A 19,600-nucleotide genomic window follows, 5' to 3' on the forward strand; every position below is an offset into this window, starting at 1 on the left:
TGGGAATTCAGAGCAGTACGGGTCAGGCTCAAGCTAGACATTTGGCTTATTTCACTAAAATGAAAGTAGGCGACATAAAAAACTGAAATTTACAGCTGGAATTCTCAGTAATGGGAACCCACCCGGAGGTATACAAGCCAATCTGGTACGTGACCAGACATAGGCTCTGGGATTTGTTCCTTACTGGAAGAGGACGGCCTAACCCTGGCCAAGGCAAATCAGAAATAAAAATCGGGTCTAGAGAAAGATCCTTGGCAACGGATGTAAAAAAACTCCCATCTTTACCATCACTCATTTTTTGTCGAGTACAAGGGGGGATTGTCCGCCACCAGCCCAGATTGCTGGCATGGACTTCCCGGAGGGAACAACATTTCTGATTAAGACCAGGTTAAACCTACTGCCGCTTGCAAAAATAACTACCTGGCTAAAGGCCCCAGTAAAATGCCATTGTGATATGGGTGTAGACGATGATTTGGTCAATTTTATCTTGATCTGACCAATTTACAGATGGGAGAGGGAGAGATGGTTAAAAAACCACTTTTAGCGCAAAATATCAGAACCGGCAAGGAGCAATGCTTTTAATTGTACTGTAACTGTTACGCTAACCAGGTATCTGCTGGGACGTTGGGGCACGGTTGCTGCCCTCCCAGGATCTGGCTTCAGTGGATCAGGCTTCTTCCCCTGCTCCCGTGTTGTGGACTGCTCTGGTGGTTGGATCTGCCCCTGTGAGGATACGAGAGGTCGTGAGGATGCTGTGATATAGCTGTAATTCTCAAACCTTTCCTCCCAGAAAGTGGTGAGCATACGTTTGCCCATATAGTCTCACCTGTTTAACTATGAGGATGAGCTCTCCGTCCTGCTTCTCAAGTGCAGGGGCGCTTTAAATGGACCTAGTTCTTTCACTGGTCCTGTATGCGTGGCAGCCCAGACCGACTGTGACTGATCCACTTCGAAGTTAAGTGTTCTTCAACAATGATTATTGTCTGTATTCATTTGCAATATCTTTTTTCCCATGATTAGTGTTTGTATCCCTAGTAATGTCTTTCTTTCTCCCCAATAGGTGATGAAGGCCCCAGCGGAGTCGCAGTGCTGGAAGTGAGTCCAAACGGGGCCCTGAGGAGTTTACAATGTCCCAAAATAGATGGTAAGTTTGGGCCCTAGTGTCAGCGCGAAGGTTGAGTAGCGTGCGACCTTAGCGAATTGTTTTTATGTGGTTTCTGACCTTATTTGTCCTTTTCTCCTGCAGGTATGGCCTGGCGAGCTCAGATGAGGAGCCGCTGTCCGAAGATCGGTCGGCGGGTGATGGATGGATGCATCCGTGAGGATGCTGGTAGAGAAGAGTTCCCGCGTAAGTGTTAGACCTGCGGAACATGTAAGGAGCGCTGCAGGCGATAGTATTGCTGGAGTCAGGTAAGATGCGCTTCAGGCGATGGTACTGCTGGAATCAGCTAAAATGCGCTTCAGTCGATGGGCTTGCCAGAATCAGGTAAGATGCGCTTCAGGCGATGGTATTGCTGGAATCAGGCGAGATGCGCTTCAGCTGATGGTATTGCTGGAATCATGTAAGATGCGCTTCAGGTGACGGTTTGCCAGAATCAAGTAAGATGCGCTCCATGCGGCGGTGAGCATTACGCTGCATGAGCAGACTAAAGCGAAACGCTGTCATTCGGGCGGGGCAGGCTTAAATAGCCTGGTCCCAGCCACGCCCCTTTGCTCTGCTTGATGGCTCCACCCTGCCACTCCCAGAAAATGCTGCACGTGTAGCCCAATGCATTCCTATGGCCACGCCTGGCCTGGAAGCACGTGGGGGCCCTGCAAGAGATGAAATAACACGTGCACTAGGAATAAAGTGTGCGCAGCACACTTTCTCATGAGCCTGGCACAAAAGGCGCCAGGACTGGGTCCAACTGGACCCTTTAAGTGATTTAACTTGTGGTCCTTGCTCTGTGGCCATGACAGCAACACATTTTTTTATGGTCTTCTTGTGTATCTGGACGAGGCCCCAAAGGCGAGTCTATTTAAAATAAATGAATGCAAAGAATTATAAGGAAGACCTTGCTTTTACATTTAAAATTTCAATAGTATATGTTGACACTGGTTTATTGGGATTGTGTTCGGCTTCTCCTTTATATTTACTGATTGGGAATGTTTAACTGTGTATGGTGTGCTGATTCAATATCTGTTAATGGAGGAATCTGAATAAACTTTGATATGAGGGAGGTAGTGCTTAATAAGACGAGAAGGAGAGAGACAGAGGGCAATAGTGACCATTGGAACACAAATACAAACCCTTGAACCACCTCAGATTGTTGGTGTATTCTGTGAGCCATCTGTGACAAACTGCAATGCATTTGGTTGTTCTCCAGAAATGTCAGACAGCTTTGGTATTTACACGGTACATACACAATTTTTCTATCCAGCATGTGGAGGGCCATGATATGACTGGTAAGGATCAGCCACATATTTGCCATATTTTACGTTATTAAGCATGTCTATAAAAAAAAGAAAGAAAAGAGTGTCTGGTCATTCCCCTTGAGACATGTACCAATGTCATCATTAGGTCTATGACTTATCTTGTACCGTTGCCAGTTTATTGAATCCTCATGGGTCTTAGACAGCTTACAAGTGAGCTGGGAACTATACGCTCAGTAGTGGGAAGGGTGAGATCTTCCTTAGGAGTGAGAGAGGAACTACCTATTCAGAGTGAACTGGATCATTATAACGCCGGATCAGGATGACAACAAAGCAGTATTTGTATGTCTGGATAAAAATAACAAGCAGTGCACATACCTGTGACTTTGACCTGAGCCAAGACCCAAATAGGTGCTCTATCCTTGAGAGTGAGAGAAACATGAGGCAGCTGGCACTATATTCCTGCAACTCTGATATTGATAAAGAGGCAGATGCCTGTTAAACACCCCAGACTGCATTGAGAATGGAGAAACTGAGGGAGAGCAGTATCCCGATTAAAAAAAAAACCCTGACATCTTATAGTCTAACCAATGTTTACATATTTTATTTATATTGTTGAGATGAGCAACCTGTTTAGCTGTAAATGAAACCTAGTCTTTATAGGAGGTTTATACCAACCACCCGATCACTGATAAACCAACATTACAACCGTATTCGCGTGTCACAGGTTTTGTTGGTACATGTTAGGGGAGTTTTCCTAAAGTCCTACTGGCAGTAAGACTTTAGTAAGCTATCTCAGTGGTTTTTAGATCCTCAACTCTTTTTTTTTAATTGTTATCTTTTTAAAACAATAACAAATATACAAACAAAACAAACATCACTCTGGCACTTTCAGCGTGAATTCTGCTTCTTCATTTTCCTCGTGGAGCGGTTTGCGGCTATGTTGTCCTGGTCTACCACTTTCCTTTGGTCAGCTCTCAAATCCATTTCCGTTGCACATCCTTCCCTTTCAGGGGGCACGCCATATGTCTGTCTATTTCCTAGTTAATGTTCATCCCCGCTCCTGGGGTCATCTATATCACTCTCTGGCCTTTGTCCAAATAGGTCTTGCATCAGGGAGTTCCATGCCAGTATCTTTTGCCTGCTTTCCCCTTCTCCCCTCTGCACCGCCCTCGTCCACACCACCGTTTCTGCCAGTGCCCACCTCTGAGATCCGACCACCATGAGCCTATAGTTGGGCCCGCCCTGTAGTTCCATGCCAAAATCCTCAACTCATAGTATCAGTTTTTACTAGCTCATGACCTTGTTAGTGTGGAGGAGCAGTCAGGCTTATTTTAAGAAGAAGATGTGAGCTATAGGTAAGTACTCCGAATTTTAGTTAGACACGGACAGCAAAGAAGCACTTACACATATATTTATATAAAAGATATATATTTATTATATTTACACCAGAATCAATTTAAATACATCAGACGGTAACGGTAGAACACTTTAAAGGGCACTTTCACTTTTGTGTTTGTTTGCGATTACAATTGTAGCAACGCTAGAAAGGGAAAAGACAAGGTATCATTGGTAATTGCGCACTCATGTAGTTTTCAACAGGTTATACGGTAATGCATTTACTCTGCAAACACACAGAAAAATCACTTAAAGGGGGGAGAATACGGGGGGCGTGGCCTGGCAGCCATGAGCTAGGACGGATCTCTAGCTGTCTCCTGAACAATCCTTCCATGATCCTGCAGTATAAGCACACCTAATCTGAAGCACGAGGCACAATATTGGCATTTTTGGATGTGGGAACGCATGCAGCACAAGAAGGACGTCTCCTGGTAGGAAACCGAGCTATAATGCAGCAGTTACAGTGAAAACTGTAACAAAAGCGGACCGCGGAGACCTCAGAGAAAATGGCCGCCGGCACTGAATGCACCACAAAAGGAGAGGCTCTGTGAAGAGGCGAGCCCCTGGGGCGTTTGAACAAGAAAAGAAAATGTCTGCGATCCAACGGGGAACAACACGCATCGAGGGCTAGAATGGAGTTGAACCCCTGAGGCTCCGAAGGAGAGAGCAGCTGCAAAGCGACGCCGATGGTGGATTAGTGCCCCCGTAAAGCAGAAAGAGAAAAGGCGAAGCGCATCCTGCACCCGGCACTATATTAGAAATTAGGGGCACACAAGCAGCGGGTACAAGTGCCCCCAACCACCTTAAAGACCCACAGTGGCACACGGAGAACGGCTAGAGCACGGGGTCAGCGCCGAATGTATGTAAGAGAGGAGCAGGCAGCTGACGGATGAGAGCTGCATTAAGAGACCACGTTCATTCCAGCCGCAGATGGAGGCGCTGTGCAACTGTAGCAAACGGAGTGGCGTGCGGCCAAGATTCGAATCCCAAACATCAGAGGAGAAAAGATGATCACGGCATAAGCAGACACATTGTATCAGAGGGGAGCGGCTGTCGGTAGCCGACTACTCTAAGCAAGGAGTACATGAAAACTGGAATAGGAATGTAGATGGTACAGGGCACGCAGGAGAGCTGTTCAGTGATCAGATGAAGTTAGAGGCACAGTATACAGTGACCAGCACTTCAGGCTACGCGGGGGAAGGGCCCCACCCAGAGATCAACACAGACAACACTGGAGAGTGGGCAGAAGCAAGCTACGGAGTGGCCCTGTAAGACATCAAGTGTGGGCAGTTGAGATTGAACATGGAGTGGGGGTGCCTCCAGGGACTACACTGCTGTGGGCAGCAGTAAACTACAATTTGAAACGTGGGAGGACACAACTCACTCCAGGAAATAGCCCAACAAACACAAGCCCATACAGGGGCTCCTCTGGATAATTTCCCCAGACTTAGAGCGATACACTGGTGCCGCATCAAAACAGAGGAGCAGGATCGATACACCTGAAACCAAGCAACCTCAGACACATACCTGAGGCCGCAGGATGGCAGGGCGAGGGGCCGTAAGCAAGAACAAACAATCCACAATGGAAGCATTCGCCAAGACGCAACAATCTCCTGCGACCACAGCGCCCAAAGGCGCGTCAGCATCGGTGGAGGGCACCGTAGCGACTGAAAATCACCAGATATTAGCGGCTATCACGGAGCTGAGACTCATGGGGATAGCGATGTCAGACCTACGCACTTCCCTAGAGGCTAAGATAGACGCAGTAGGCATAGAAGTCACCCTGTTAAGACAAGATGTTAGGGCGTTGGCAGAGAGAACGAGCAGCCTGGAGAGTGCGGTAAAAACCAACACGATACTAGAACCAACAATGCAAAGGAGGTTCACGTACTGAAGCAACAGGTAGCTAACCTAGAGAATTGTGCAGAGGAAGCGGAAGGGAGAGCAAGAAGGAACATCCGCGTGGTCGGCCTGACGGAGGGGGAGGAAGGCCAAGACCCTACAGACTACGTTGAGAACCTACCTTGAAGTAGGGGCCGAAAAACTCTTGCAAGGATTTGCAGTGGAGCGTGCACACAGAGCCCTTACGAGGAAGCCGAAGCATGGGGCCCCTCCCCAGGCGATGATCGCAAAAATACTGAACTATGAAGATCGCAAGAAGATATTGGAGTACTTTCATAAAGGGGGAACGATTGAAAGGGCTTCAAGCACCATCACAGTGTATCCTGACTATACAATGTTGGTCCAGAGGCAACGGTACAGCTATGTGGCAAAAGGAGGTTACACATGGCTGGAATAAAATACATGCTTCTGTAACCCGCGAAATTGAAATTGTTGCACAAAAGCAAGATGTGCTATTTTGACACTCCGGAAGAAGCAACGGCATGGCTGGACCTTCAGGGTTGCCCGGAACGAGATACGGAGCAGGCTCAAGAGGAACACGATAAGTGATTGGGATATTGCATGTATATTGATATGACGCAGAGCGGGTACCCCAGCAGTGACTATGATAGAGATTAAGATTAAGGGGTGCGACCAAGTAAAGTTGATATTTGGCTGGGATACCTTTGACTGTGTCGAACTTAAAGGACTGGAATATAGCAGCGCGTATACATACGTAAATTGAGTAGCAATGTGTGGTTGTACTGAAGCAAACAAGAGCAGCAGGACGAAAGCACCGTACCCCCCCCCCCCCCGAGCAATAGTAGTAGCAGGTTAGCCACTAGGGCGACCTCACCCTGCGGAGCTTCGAGTACAGGCGAGAGCCAGAAAGATCTAGATGCGGGGGTGCCTGAGATCCAGGGATGGAGCTGGGCAACAGTTGAGGGGGGTGATGTTGGGGATGGGACGGGAGGTGGGGGGGGGGGGGTGGGTAGAGAGTTTGGTGTGTTTTTGTTTAAGGGGAGTTTAAACCCCGGGAACAAGCCTATACAGAATGGAATGGAACTTAGATTTAGACTGCACCTGTGGGAGGAGGAATGGAACTCGAATAAGCCATGGGGGACCTTAATCTAAAGAGAAATAAAGTCATGTTGTACCTGCGTAGGCAAAAAATAGACATTGCGCTGCTGCAAGAGACCCACCTGACACGGGAGAGAATGGATATGATTGCTGGGAAGTGGAAGGGGGTGATGGTGGGCTCATCATATTCTGCCTATGCCAGGGGTGTGCTCATTTGGGTGCCGCCACATGTCCCATTTCAGTGGTTGCAAGAGGTAGCTGGCACAGATGGGAGGATGGTTATATTGCGGGGACTGGTGGAAAATAGGGAGATAAGCATAGTAAATACGTACGCCCCGAACCAGAACACAGCGGCGTACATCAGAACATTGTGCACTAATCTGAGCTCGTGTGGGGGGAGCGCAGTGATTTCGAGAGGGGAATTTAACTGCGTACTGAACCCAAGGGTGGACAGATCGGATGGGAAGCGTTACAGACATTGCTATGTGACTTTGGTCTGGAAGATGCATGAAGAGTGAGACACCCCAAGGAGAGGCAATATTCACATTATTCTGCCCCGCAGCAGTTACACACGAGGCTGGACTATGTCTTTACTACACCTGAAGTGATAACAGAGATTACACAAATAGAATATAAAGCAAGGGTCCTTTCGGACCACTCGCCCCGATCCTCGGATGGCAATACTGCCCCCCTAGAGCGAGGATTCCGACATGGCGCCTACGAGCGGAAGCACTGAGAGACCCCTTTTTTAGGGAGGGCATGAGGGAGGAGATTATAAACTATTACGAGACGAATACTGGTAGTGTGGACTCGGCAGGAACACTGTGGGAGGCCTTCAAAGTTGTGATGAGAGGAGTAGCTATAGCAAAATCTAAAGGTCTACAAGGTGGGATTCTAGCCGATCTACGAGAGACGGAGGAGAAACTAGAAGAGGCTTTAAGGGGCGAAGATGGCACTGATGAGAAATTAGAATTGATACTCATGCTACAGCAAAAATGCGCAGAGTACTGGGATAGATTGTGTAACCTCAATTATAAAAAATATGTAGAGAGACAGCATGCGGAAGGTGATAAATCGGGGAGACTCTTGGCGTGGCTATATAAGAGCGAGACCCCCAGAGTCACAATCAGGACCATAATGAGGGAAGACGGCAGCCTAGCAGACACCCAGGAGGGAGTTAACCAAGAGTTTGCAGATTATTATGAGCTATTATATGGAGACGATGGTAAGAGCAGTCGCGCTATGATAATAGAAACACGGGAGGACATAGGATTGCCAAAGATAAGTGCGGAAGAGAAAGAGGAACTAGATGCACCAATTACCATAGAAGAACTGGGGGAGGTGGTGCAGCAGTTGCCTACTAGCAAGACCCCGGGGGCGGATGGACTCGCAAGTGAGTTTTATAAAGTATACATGGAGGAGGTCCTCCCCCCCTGTTAGAAATGTTAAATGAAGCGTTTGAGACGGGAAGCTTGCCAGAGTCACTGAGAGAAGCGATTATAATACCGCTTCCCAAACGTAATAAGCCTGGGTACAGCTGCAGCTCCTATCGACCTTTGTCGATGCTGAATCAAGACAGCAAGATATTGACGGCTGTCTTGGCAAATAGATTGAAAAGGGTTATTGGTCGACTAATACACCCTGATCAGACGAGTTATGTCCCAAACAGGAACATCTCTAATAACCATAGACGTCTCCAACAAATTATTGGGAGCGGTAGCAAAAACGCAATAAAGGCCTTTGATTCAGTCAAGTGGCTATGGCTGCTGGCGGCCCTCGAGTGCTATGGGTTGGGGCCTGGATATTTACAATGGGCAAAAATACTGTATAGCGAACCACTGGCTAGAGTCAAGACAGGATCAGTGATATCGGAAAGGTGGCAGCTTCGCAGGGGCACCAGGCAGGGATGTCTGTGGTCTCCAATGCTCTACATACTGGCTCTGGAACCTCTAGCAATATACCTGAGACAACAATATGATCCCATAGGCATTGAGGCGAAGGGGGAACGACATCTGATCTCCCTATACGCAGATGATATAATGCTGTACTTGCGGTACCCGGAAGAAAATCTCCAATACATTGTAGAAGTAATGGAGAGATATGCGGGGTTGTCCGGTATAGTGGTGAACCCCAAGAAGTCCAGCATGTTCACACTAGGTGGGTACAAAAGGATCCCATTGGAGCAGTTACCCGTATTGCAGGTACCATGGGCGGTCAGTACATTTCGGTACTTAGGGGTAGACATATACCACACAGTGGAAGAGGAGCATAGGTGCAACATGTAGGTGGCCATTAAAAAAATTGAAAATTGCATGAGATTCTGGAGGAAGTTGCCCTTGGCAATGATGGGGCGTGGAGCAATGCTCAAGATGGTGGTCCTGCCTAGGCTCCTACACTACTTTGGGAACATACCATACCTGATACCTAAGAAGTTCTTCACCAAACTGAACAGTATGTGCAGGGATTTCCTGTGGCATGGCACACGAAACAGAGTGGCGCTATGGAAGCTACAGAATTTCTACGAAAAAGGAGGGATAAAATTGCCCAACTATGAGGTATATTATGTAGCGAGCCAGTTGCAGTATGTTGCCAAATGGCTCTCTGATGAAGAGACCTCTAAATCCAGACTGTTTGGACGAGATTGTGCGCCATTTTATTTGAAAGAGATGATGTGGGTACCCAAGGCAGAAATGAAAGGGCGCCCTAAAATGATGTTACTAGGGTAGAAGATGTGGCGTTGGGCATGCCAGATGATGGAGAACCCGTCCCCATGCTCTCTGCAGGTACCACTGGTTGCATTAACAGGGGCAGATGAACAGCTAAGAATGATAATCAGAAACCACTGGGAACCGGTTGGGTTATCGACAATGTGTGATATTTGGCGGGAGGGTTCTAGCATTGCCTTTAAATGGCTGCGGGAAGAAACTGGGCTGCACGCGGGCCAGTACATTACGTATCACAGAATGGTACATAGAATCACGGGAATATGGCCCGAAACGGTGCTGGCGGAAGACCCAGACGCCAGCACAGATATGATATACGACATAGCAGAAGGGGGCCATGAGATATCTAGAATATATGAGATGTTGATGTTCAAAGTGGGGAAGGAGGTCACACAGTTGAGACTAGATTGGGAAGCGGAAGTAGGGGCCCCAATGGAGGACGGGATGTGGGAACGGGCTCAGGGGTATCACAAGAAGGTATCTAGAAATGCGAGATTGAAACAGATACAACTGTATATTACGCACAGGGCATATATGACACCCCAGAGGATATCGAGGTTTGAGAATGCAGGACGGCAAGCATGCCCCAAGTGTGATGAGGAGAACGCGGGAATGGTGCATATGTTCTGGTCATGCCCGGTCACTGAACGCTTTTGGAGCGACGTAGAGCGGAAACTGGAAGAGAAGGGGGTCAAGATTGTAGTGGACACAGTGTGGGCCTGTTTGTTGGGGGGGTTCCCAAGATCACAGAAGCTCAAGCATGTGGGTAAACTAAAAGATCTGGCATATGTGCTTGCAAAGAGGAGAATCGCTATGGGTTGGAAGACATGCCACAGACCGAGATTGGAGGTGTGGTGGAAAGATTTGCAGAAATGGGCGGAGGTAGAAACCATGGTATGGCAAGAAATGAGCAATGCAGGGGGGAGGAGGAGACAGAGTCCCTGATGGCCTGGAAATCATTGATAGTAGAGCTGTTTGGGTCAATACGAGAACCGGCCGAACCCATGGATGGGGAGACCCTACCACAGGACGCAGAAACAGAATGTGTAAAGTAATAGGCTCGTAAGGGGGGGTGGGATAAGGGAAGCAGTGGCTAGTCGTAAGCAATGTACAATGGAACTGTTGATATATGCACTGCCTGTTTGGTGTGTACTGTTTGGTTGAATTTAATTAATAAAAATGTTATTAAAAAAAAGGGGAGGGGGAATACGTGGTTAGTGAATAATGAGCTTAGTTCAAGGTTCTAGAGATGGTTTCTTCACCTGGCAAGTCTTTTAAGTCTCAGCACAGATTTGGATGGGTTCAGCCTTTCACCGAGGATGCACTCGAAATAAGCAGCACGTCTCCTGGTATTGGGGTTCCGCAGCTCTCGTAACTTTTAGGACCTTTTGGAGATGGCTCATTTCAAAGTTCATCTTGGGACTGGTTGTTCCCACCAGCCTAAGGGAAGGAGTCGTCTTGTTCAGAGCTCCACTGTCGCATAGAAAACGGGGTCAGGACAGCAGTGGTCGCTTCAGGGTCTTGCAAAGGGTCTGCAGGCGTCTCTAGTAGTCTTCTTTGTTTCTTCGGTTTCTAATGGTCGACTTGCTTAAGACTCCAGAAGCCTCACCTTTTATACAGTTCCAGCACACAGTTCTGTGCAAACTCTCTCAGCATTTGACAGAAAGGGGCGTTTGGCTGTCCAATCAGGACATGAAGACCCCCTGTGGGAAATGGCCTTATTCAGGCACTCTGGCAGACGAATGACAGGGAGGTGAAAGACTGCTTCCCCACTGGCTGCCGCCACACACTGGAGTCTAGACAGGGATACCTACTGGTACCCGCCAAAGGCAAAACACACACAAACCTCCCCCTCCCTGAATGGTAGAAGGGCTAACAAAGAACAACCACGCTAGTAATGGCGAAAAAAGACGGGAGGTCCCATGTTGGTACTTGGGTGCCCCTATTATGCACTACTGAGGCTATGCACATAGCCTGCGGTATAGAAAATACACAATAGTTGGTAGAGCATGTCCACTTTCACCAGCCATAACTAGGTAATTGTCTATGTCACTAAAATGTCACAGGAGCAGAGAGAAGGGGGATACCAAGTATCCATTTGGCACTCCACTGAAGGTGGTGTGTGCCAATCTCTCAGACTATAGAGTTTTTGGGAGAGACACTCTGTAGTTGATGTAGGAAAGAGAGTCTTAAAGGAGGACCCAAACAACACTGCCCACAGATGCCTTTAAGAGCTATGGAGCAGACAGACACCATAGTACAGGTAGAATACAAAGAATAGAGTTACAAAAGACAGAGCCCATAAGACTGAATGAGTGGAACAAGGCTCACTCACTCAGGATTAAAAGAAAAAGGTCCAGAAGTCCAGCAAAAGGTGCTGGGGATCTCACTAGGAGAGGGGATGAAGCACAACAATGATACATCTCCCTAACATTAGACCACACAAAACAAGGGTAGAACTTCTTTAAATATGCATTGTTTTAAAAAGGACCACTAAATGTAAGGTGTCAATACAAGGACATCTAAACCATGGCGAGTGGTAATGTTTCAAACTATTTCATTGATTAAAAAAAACTCAAAATGCCTTTTCACAGACCAATGAAAGAAAAAACACAAAGTCAAATAGCAATAGTTTACCATCGATACAATTTACCTGATAGTGCTGTTATTAGGATTCTTCAGGTCCTGATGGAGTTTCATCACCCATTCTTGATATTCTTGTTTCTGAATATTGGTCAATTGCTTTAGTTCATTAGCCCACTTATTTTCCAAGACCTAAAAAGAAACAAAAATGAACCCACTCTTCCTTACCTTTCATACTCTTCCATTATATGAAGCATACTTCAACACATTACCTGTTGTGATTCAAAATGCTGAGCAGCCACAGAATTCACATCTTGGTCAGTCAGAGATTTTCCTAGCTCTTGCATAACTTTGTTCATTTCGGACCCTTGCCTAAAACAAAGAAGAAGATTGTATAGCTTAACAATGCAGTATTTGGTGGTGTCACAAGTGGAGAGACTATGTTGGTGAATTATTGAACTCTGAAAGAGGAGGAAGGCAGTGGCGATCACCAGCAACGTGATGGGAACGGCAAACCTCCAGAGCCTTCCCATTCTCTTTTCAGGCATTTCAACACCCATCGAAGTGAACAACTCAAGGAGAGCTCCCTCCTCTAGCCCATCAGAAATGATGTTTCAGGAGAGAAGGGAAAGTAACATGTAGTATTACATCAACGGGGCAATTTGAGCACTCAAGCTGTCGGGGCAGGGAAATTGGCCGAATAGAATCATTGGGGAAAAGAGAGCACCTGCATACACTTCGGGTAAGGGAGTGAGGAGGAGGATCATGAGTAGTCTTGCACCAGTACAAGTGGGTCACAAAGCTACAGAATCCTGGATGAAGGCTTGGCAAAATTCCATTTTGGGGGCTCTGCTGTCCCATTTTATGGGACCCCCTACATTTTGCGCATTTCCCATTTGGTTTTTGTATTTCTGATTTCTTTTTGTGGTCAAAGTGACTTTTACTAAAGTGCCACCCCGTCACTGAAACCTTTTTAAAGATTAGGCTGGTGGCAGCTCTAATTTAGTTTTGGCTTTTCAGTGGGCCGCCGATTTTACCAAATCGAGTAGCCCACTATACCTTTTTTTGAACCATTAGTTCATTATTTATTTTTAAGTCCTGCTCTTGCCCATTTTGTTTTTTAGGCCTATAGCTTTTTGTGAAACCAAGAGGCAGACTTAAAATGTCCATTGTGCAAACATGGGCTCACTCCATGCTCTGCCTTGCACCTTCTGAAGTGGTTTGTACTAGTTTAGATTGCTCCTTCTGACTCTGGGCAGGCCAATAAACATACTGTGTGGGTGGGCCTGGGTAAGTGCCCTTGTGTTTGATTGGAGGGCTGGCTTAGGCCCAAATACTGTCTGCCCCCCATTTCACCTTTGAAGGTAAGGCAGAGGGTGCCGGACTGGTAAACAACCAAAGTGGCGCAGAAAGCCTGTGGCCCGTGTCATCATCCAAGTCCGGGGGAATCGGGTTGAAAGGTTTCAATCAGGTAGTGGGCAGTCTTAATTCAGTAGGAAATACTCCCCGGATGGGGTGTACTAGCAGTTCCCGGACATTCGTGACCAGGTGCAGTTCATCAACCTTCAACAGGCAGTCATTGAGCAATAAGATAAATGGCCATCATTCTCCTCAGTGCACAAATGTTTTAATTATTGAGCAAGGAGATCAAAGAAGTGACAGTTTGAGTTTAAAAGGACAATGAAAAAGAGCACACAATCTAATTTAGAATAAAAGTTTAACTCATAATTCTTTTAGATTATTTTGTGGGGTAAGGCGAGTTAAACCCAGTTGAGAGCATTTTTCTAAAAAAAAGTTCTTCCGATGTATAAATATATAAAAGTAAAACATGGAACTGTTGTTCTCCAACATGGGTCTGTCATGGATTCACATGCTCATAAATATCCCCCGTCGTCAGGGTGGGAATCCTTGTTGTTAAAAAAAAAATCAGTTTCAAATTCATTTCTGAACGGTCTTTCTCCCAACAACCAATAACTGAGCTCTGGGTCATACTGCCCCCAGCCAATGACTGCTCTCCACCTAAGCCTCTGGCAGCCATCTTCAGATTTGGTAGAATGTAAAGTGGCAGTAGGACCAAGAGAAGAGCCGCAGAGGGGTAGGCGGGAGGGTTCACATGTGAATCCATGCCAGACCCATGCTGGAGAACAACAGTTGCAGGTAAATTACTTGTTCCTTTCTCCAGCATGGGGTCTGGCATGGATTCACATGCTCATGAATAAAGAATACACAGCAGTACAGACATGCACAACCACGGGAGGTGGCAAGGCTCAACAGAAGCAATCTCTTACCTCCTCACCAGGCTCACCTTCAAGCAAACAGGTTGCGCAGCACTGCTTGGCTGACTCTGGACTCCTCCCTGGAATCCCTGTCGATGCAGTAGAGTCTCATTAAGGTGTGCGTCAACCTCCACGTAGAAGCCCTGCAGATATCCAGCCGAGGCACACCAGACAGGAACGCCGTAGTAGCAGCGATCGCTATGGTAGAATGGGATCTCGGACGGCCAGGCAACAGTCGGTGTGCCAACTGGTGACAGTGAGTGATACAGCCGGAGAGCCACCTGGAAATGGAAGCCTTGGACAGGGCCTTCCCATGGTTCACAGGACCAAAGTTCACAAAAAGCAGAGAAGTTTTCCGGAAACTCTTTGTGCGGGCCACATAAAACTTCATCGTTCTAGCCACATCCACCGAGTGCAAAGTCCTTTCAGCCGGCGACAAAGGCATTGGAAAAAATACAGGTAACACCAAGGGCTCGTTTAGATGAAAGTCTGACGGCACCTTAGACATGAAGGAGGGGTGCGTCCGCAGCACCACCCTCGTTTTGTGAAAAGTCAAGCAAGGTGGCTTACAGGAAAGGGCCTAGATCTCACCCACTCGTCGTGCAGAGGTGATGGCCATGAGAAAAGCCGTCTTCCACTATAGAAACTTGAGTGGAACAGAATGCATAGGCTCAAATGGGATCAAATGAGCCTAGTAAGTACCACGTTGAGCTCCCAGGCCGGGGCCGGAGCCTTCACCGGCAGGAACAAGCAGAATAGTCCCTTGAGGAATTCCTTGACCAACCAGTGCGACCACAAGGAGGGTCGTCCTAGGCATCTGGTGTAGCGGGAGATAGCCACCAGATGAACCTTGATGGAGGCGTGAGCCAGCCCCGATTTAGCCAACGACCGCAGAGATGGAAGTACCCGAGGGGCCGTGACCCTCAGAGGGTTGATCTTCTGGGAACAGCACCAAATAGCAAATCTCTTCCATTTGAGTCCGTAGCATTTCAAAGTAGACAATGCTCTAGCCTTGGCGAGAACTTCCTTGCAGTCTGCCGGGAGATCGTAGTCACTGCATTCTAGCGCTGCAGGAGCCAGGCCTTCAGGTTCAGAGACAGTGGGTTGTGATGAAGAATGGCGCCTCCTTCCCTGGAGAGAAGATCCACGACCACTGGCAGCTTGACTGACATGCCGATGCGACAGGTACCAGATCTGCCTCGGCCACGCCGATGCGATGAGGATCATCCGGCACCAGCTGAGTTGACTGATGACTCGAAGTAATAACGGCAACGGAGGGAACGCATACAGAAAGAGGCCTTCCCAAAGGAATGAGAATGCATCCCCCATGCTCCCCCGCTGGGGGAAAACTGCTAGCAAACCTCCGGCACTTGGTGTTCGCAGCCGACGCAAATAAGTCGATTGCGCCATCTGACGAACATGTTTTCTACTAGGTCCTGCCGAAGTTCCCACTCATGGCAAGAGCGAAGCTCCCTGCTCAGAGAGTCGGTGACCGTGTTCATTACTCCTGCCAGATGAAACAGAAAAGTAACATCCCCTGAGCGGCTCCTCTTTGGAGAGCGCTGGGGATCTGGTGCCCCCCGTTTCCTGAATTAAAACATTGTGGTGGTTTTGTCAGTGAAGGCCAGCACCACCTTGCCCTTGAGGGACGGAAGGAACGATCTGAAGGCCCAAAACACCGCCCGTAGCTCCAGAAAGTTGATGTACAACTTCTTCTCCTCCGGCAGCCACAGGCCTCTGGCGTGAAGACTTCCAGTGTGGGCTCTCCATCCTTCCAGGGAGGCATCTGTCGTGACCGTCTCCTGGTGCGGTGGGGCCTATAAATCTGCACCTCTGGTCAGATGCGAGCGCACGCCCCACCACCTTATCGCCCGACGAAACTCCTCGTCGAGCATGATCCTGTCTTGGAAACTTCTGAACCACTGGACCCAACGGGCGTCGAGGAACTCCTGCAGCGGGCGCATCTGCAACCTGCAGAACCGGATGAGGTAAATGCATGACAACATCATGCTGCGCAGAGACCTGATGACACCTTGCTTATATGGCCGCTACCCTCTCTTTCGACGGTGACGCCAGGCATGACACTGTGTTGAGCTGGGATCCCAGGAAGAGAGCGTCCTGCGATGGAGTCAAGCAGGACTTTACATAGTTCACGGAGAACCCCAGATCCGTCAGTAGTCGGACGGTCCTTGCCATTTGGTCGACGGTGACGTCTCTTCATCTGGCCCGGATGAGCCAGTCGTCCAAGTAAGGGTAGACGTGGATCCCCTGCAGTAGATGGGCTGCCACTGGCACCAGGCACTTGGTGAAGACTCTGGGCGCCAACTTCAATCCGAACAGGAGGGCTTTGAATTGGTAATACTTCCCCTGAACGACGAAGTGCAGAAACTTGCGGTGTCCTTTGTGAACGGGGATGTGGAAGTACGCATCCTCCAGGTCCAGCGACGACAGACAGTCTCCCTCTTCCAGGTGTCCGAGCACGTGTTGGAAGACTGACCATTCAGAACTTCTGGGACTTTATGTATTTGTTCAGTCGTCACAAGTCGCGAATGGGCCTCCAGCCCCTGGTCGTCTTCTGCACCCATGGAAGGGCATGTCCAAAACCCTGGTTTGGACCTCCTATCCGAAGTTGGTGGCCTTGAGACAGCCATGAAGGCGAAGGCAAACGCCATTGCCTATCTGGCAGAACCACACGTCTGCGATGTCTGTAGCCAAAGTGATGGCATGGTCTGACGCCACTTCGCCCTCTTGAAGAATCTCCAAAGCCTCTGACCTCTTATCGTCGGGAAGGAAGTCCAATAGAGGTGCAAGCTTAAACCACAGCTCCCGGTCGTAGTGTGCCACAATAGCAAGGGCGTTGGCAGCCTTGTGGTCATCGCCGCAGAGTAGATAACTCTCCTCCGCATCGCATCCAACTTCCTCCCCTCGTTGTCAGGGGGGGTTGACGCTGTAAAAGACGTCAAGCCCGACGACCTCTTCTCAGACACTGCAGAAACCACTGAGTCCAGTGACGGTTGAGCCTGCAAGCACTTAGGTGCAGAGCCCGGCACCCTGAACTTCTACTCTAGACGGTCCCTCTTCACTGAGGTTGTCGAAGGGTTCTTCAAATGTCATCCAGAAGCGGGACTGAAAGGATGGTCTTCCTCTTCGCCTCGCGGCGCTGGTATAAGAAAACCTCCTCCTTCTCCTCCGGCGGGAGTTGCAAAAGCTCTGATGCACTGGAGATCATTGCATGGAACAATCCCATCTCGTCTGGTGGGGAGTATCCGAGCGAAAGCGACGGGTGGTCCCCCATCCCACTGTCATCATCCGTGCCTGTCGTCGCCGTGTTTGACCCCGTTTCGCCTGCTCGGGGTTGTGGAGAAGGGGCCGAAGGGCGGCAAGGAGGCAGCCGGTGCCTCTTCGTCTTCTTCGTGGGCGGTTCCCCCGTTGTCAGAGGGGCGGCTGGCACCTGAGCCGCTGGGGGTGGGCAGGTGGCGGCGTCGCCAGCATCCTCCTATGTATCTCGGATACCAACGTATGAAGGGTCAAAAGATTGTCCATTGAAATGTCTGTAGGTGGCAGCTGAGGAGCAGGGATAGGCAGCTGGGGCGTAGGAGCAGGGGGGTACGGCCCTCGCAGTCCTGATGCTCCTCGACAATATCCTCGTCGTCACCCTCATCATTGCCGCCCTCATCGTAGGGCGCGACTCCGACGTCTCCCTCGTCCCCATCGCCCTCCTGGATGTAAAAAAGTTCATCCTAATGGGCAGAGATGTCCGTGCCTTGGAGGCCCTCAACGCCTCTGCCCCTTTCTTCGCGTCCAGAGGGGACGGTCTCGGGGAGATGATTGGCATCCTCTTCTCCTGGGTCTTCTCAATGGGTTTAAATGAAGTCTCCCTCCTGGGAGGAAGGGACATCCTTGATGTCGGAGGGGCGCCCTGCGGATTTGCCCCTGCGGCCTTCTAAAGGGTCACTACCACCACCTTGATGGAAGGCGCCACCTTCGTCTGGTGCACCTGGGCCTTCATGGCCGTTTGTCCTGCTTGGCCTCCATGGTCGTCCAAGCCACCTTTTCCTGCTTGGCCTTCCCCGTAGGGGTCGGTTCGGACCCTCGCTTCCCTTTGGCCTTATCCGTCGCGGGTAGGCCGGATGCCATACCCTGTTAGGTCTTCTCCTTGGTCGTCTCCGGGGCCACCTTCAGCTTGCCCGGGTGATCTGACTTCCTCTTAGATGAAGATCCAGAGCGTTGAATGGAGACGTCGAATGTGCCCTGCCCGTCGAGGAGCCCGCCGCAGCAGAGATCCCAACGGTACCGGACTCGCAGGGCTTTGCCTTTTGTTGGACCCCTGTGGGAGGGGTGTCCTCAAAGGACTTAGAAGCCTGCTCAGCTTTCCCGGATCTGGGAAGAGGCAGGCTCCTGGAAACCACCCGGTGCAGAGGCCTTGGCCTGCAGCCACTTTCCCAGCAGTTTACGCTGTACCTTCAACTTGCATTTCGAGAGTTCACGGCAAAATGCACAATCCTCCTTATGCGCTGGGTACAGGCACTGGGAATGTTTATCGTCCATGTAAACATTCTGCAGCCCGCAATCAGAGCAAAGCTTGAAAAGGGAAGGGGAATCCTTCTTCTCGTCCGACATGATCCATGTTGTGTAGGCCTGAAGAATCTTCTGCAAGCTTCCACGAAGAAATTCAACGAAAACCGCCCTTGAGAGGAGCTGAAGAATTCGAAAATGGGAAGGAAGATCGATCGAGCACATGGGCTCGATTGACCGAAAAAAATAAGAGTATAACTCTTCCAGAATGTGAAATACGCAGTAAAAGCTCCCAATACTTGAAAGTGCAGTCAAAATCTGAAGATGGAAGGCAGAGGCGGGGCTTAGGTAGAGGGTAGTCATTGTCTGGGGCCGAATGACCCAGAGCTCAGTGATTGGTTGTTAGGTGAAAGACAGTTCAAAAATGAACCCGAAACTGATTTTTCTTTTACTGAGGATTGCCAGCCTGTTGACGGGGAATATTCATGAGTATGTGAATCCATGCCAGGCCCCAAGCTGTTTTATTCCTGATTGAGGCATTGTACCTTGTTGTGGCCGTAACATGTCTTACAGTACATAGTTATTTTTCAAATATTGTTTTAAAGATAAGGAAAATACATTTGTTGAACTCCTTTAAATTGGTTCAATCAAAGGAGAACTTCTGTAAATGGAAGATGATCGGGCAATATTTTGAATGATGTTAAATAAAATGATGCATTACAGGCATAGGTG

General features: G+C 48.9%; 1 protein-coding gene across 3 annotated transcripts in view; it reads right to left on the reverse strand.

The window, feature by feature from the left end:
• FERRY3 (FERRY endosomal RAB5 effector complex subunit 3) overlaps positions 1 to 19,600 on the reverse strand; it is an 845,039-nt gene that overhangs the window by 628,840 nt on the left and 196,599 nt on the right. For all 3 annotated transcript variants that reach the window (XM_069628304.1, XM_069628305.1, XM_069628306.1), the window contains 2 exons: positions 12,350 to 12,449; positions 12,148 to 12,269 (listed from right to left, as the gene is read on the reverse strand). In XM_069628304.1, coding sequence (XP_069484405.1) covers positions 12,148 to 12,269; positions 12,350 to 12,449 — 222 coding nt within the window. The remainder of the gene's footprint in view (positions 1 to 12,147; positions 12,270 to 12,349; positions 12,450 to 19,600) is intronic.

Source organism: Ambystoma mexicanum, chromosome 12, assembly GCF_040938575.1.
Source record: "Ambystoma mexicanum isolate Mex_15411 chromosome 12, UKY_AmexF1_1, whole genome shotgun sequence".
NCBI classification, from domain to species: Eukaryota; Metazoa; Chordata; class Amphibia; order Caudata; family Ambystomatidae; genus Ambystoma; species Ambystoma mexicanum.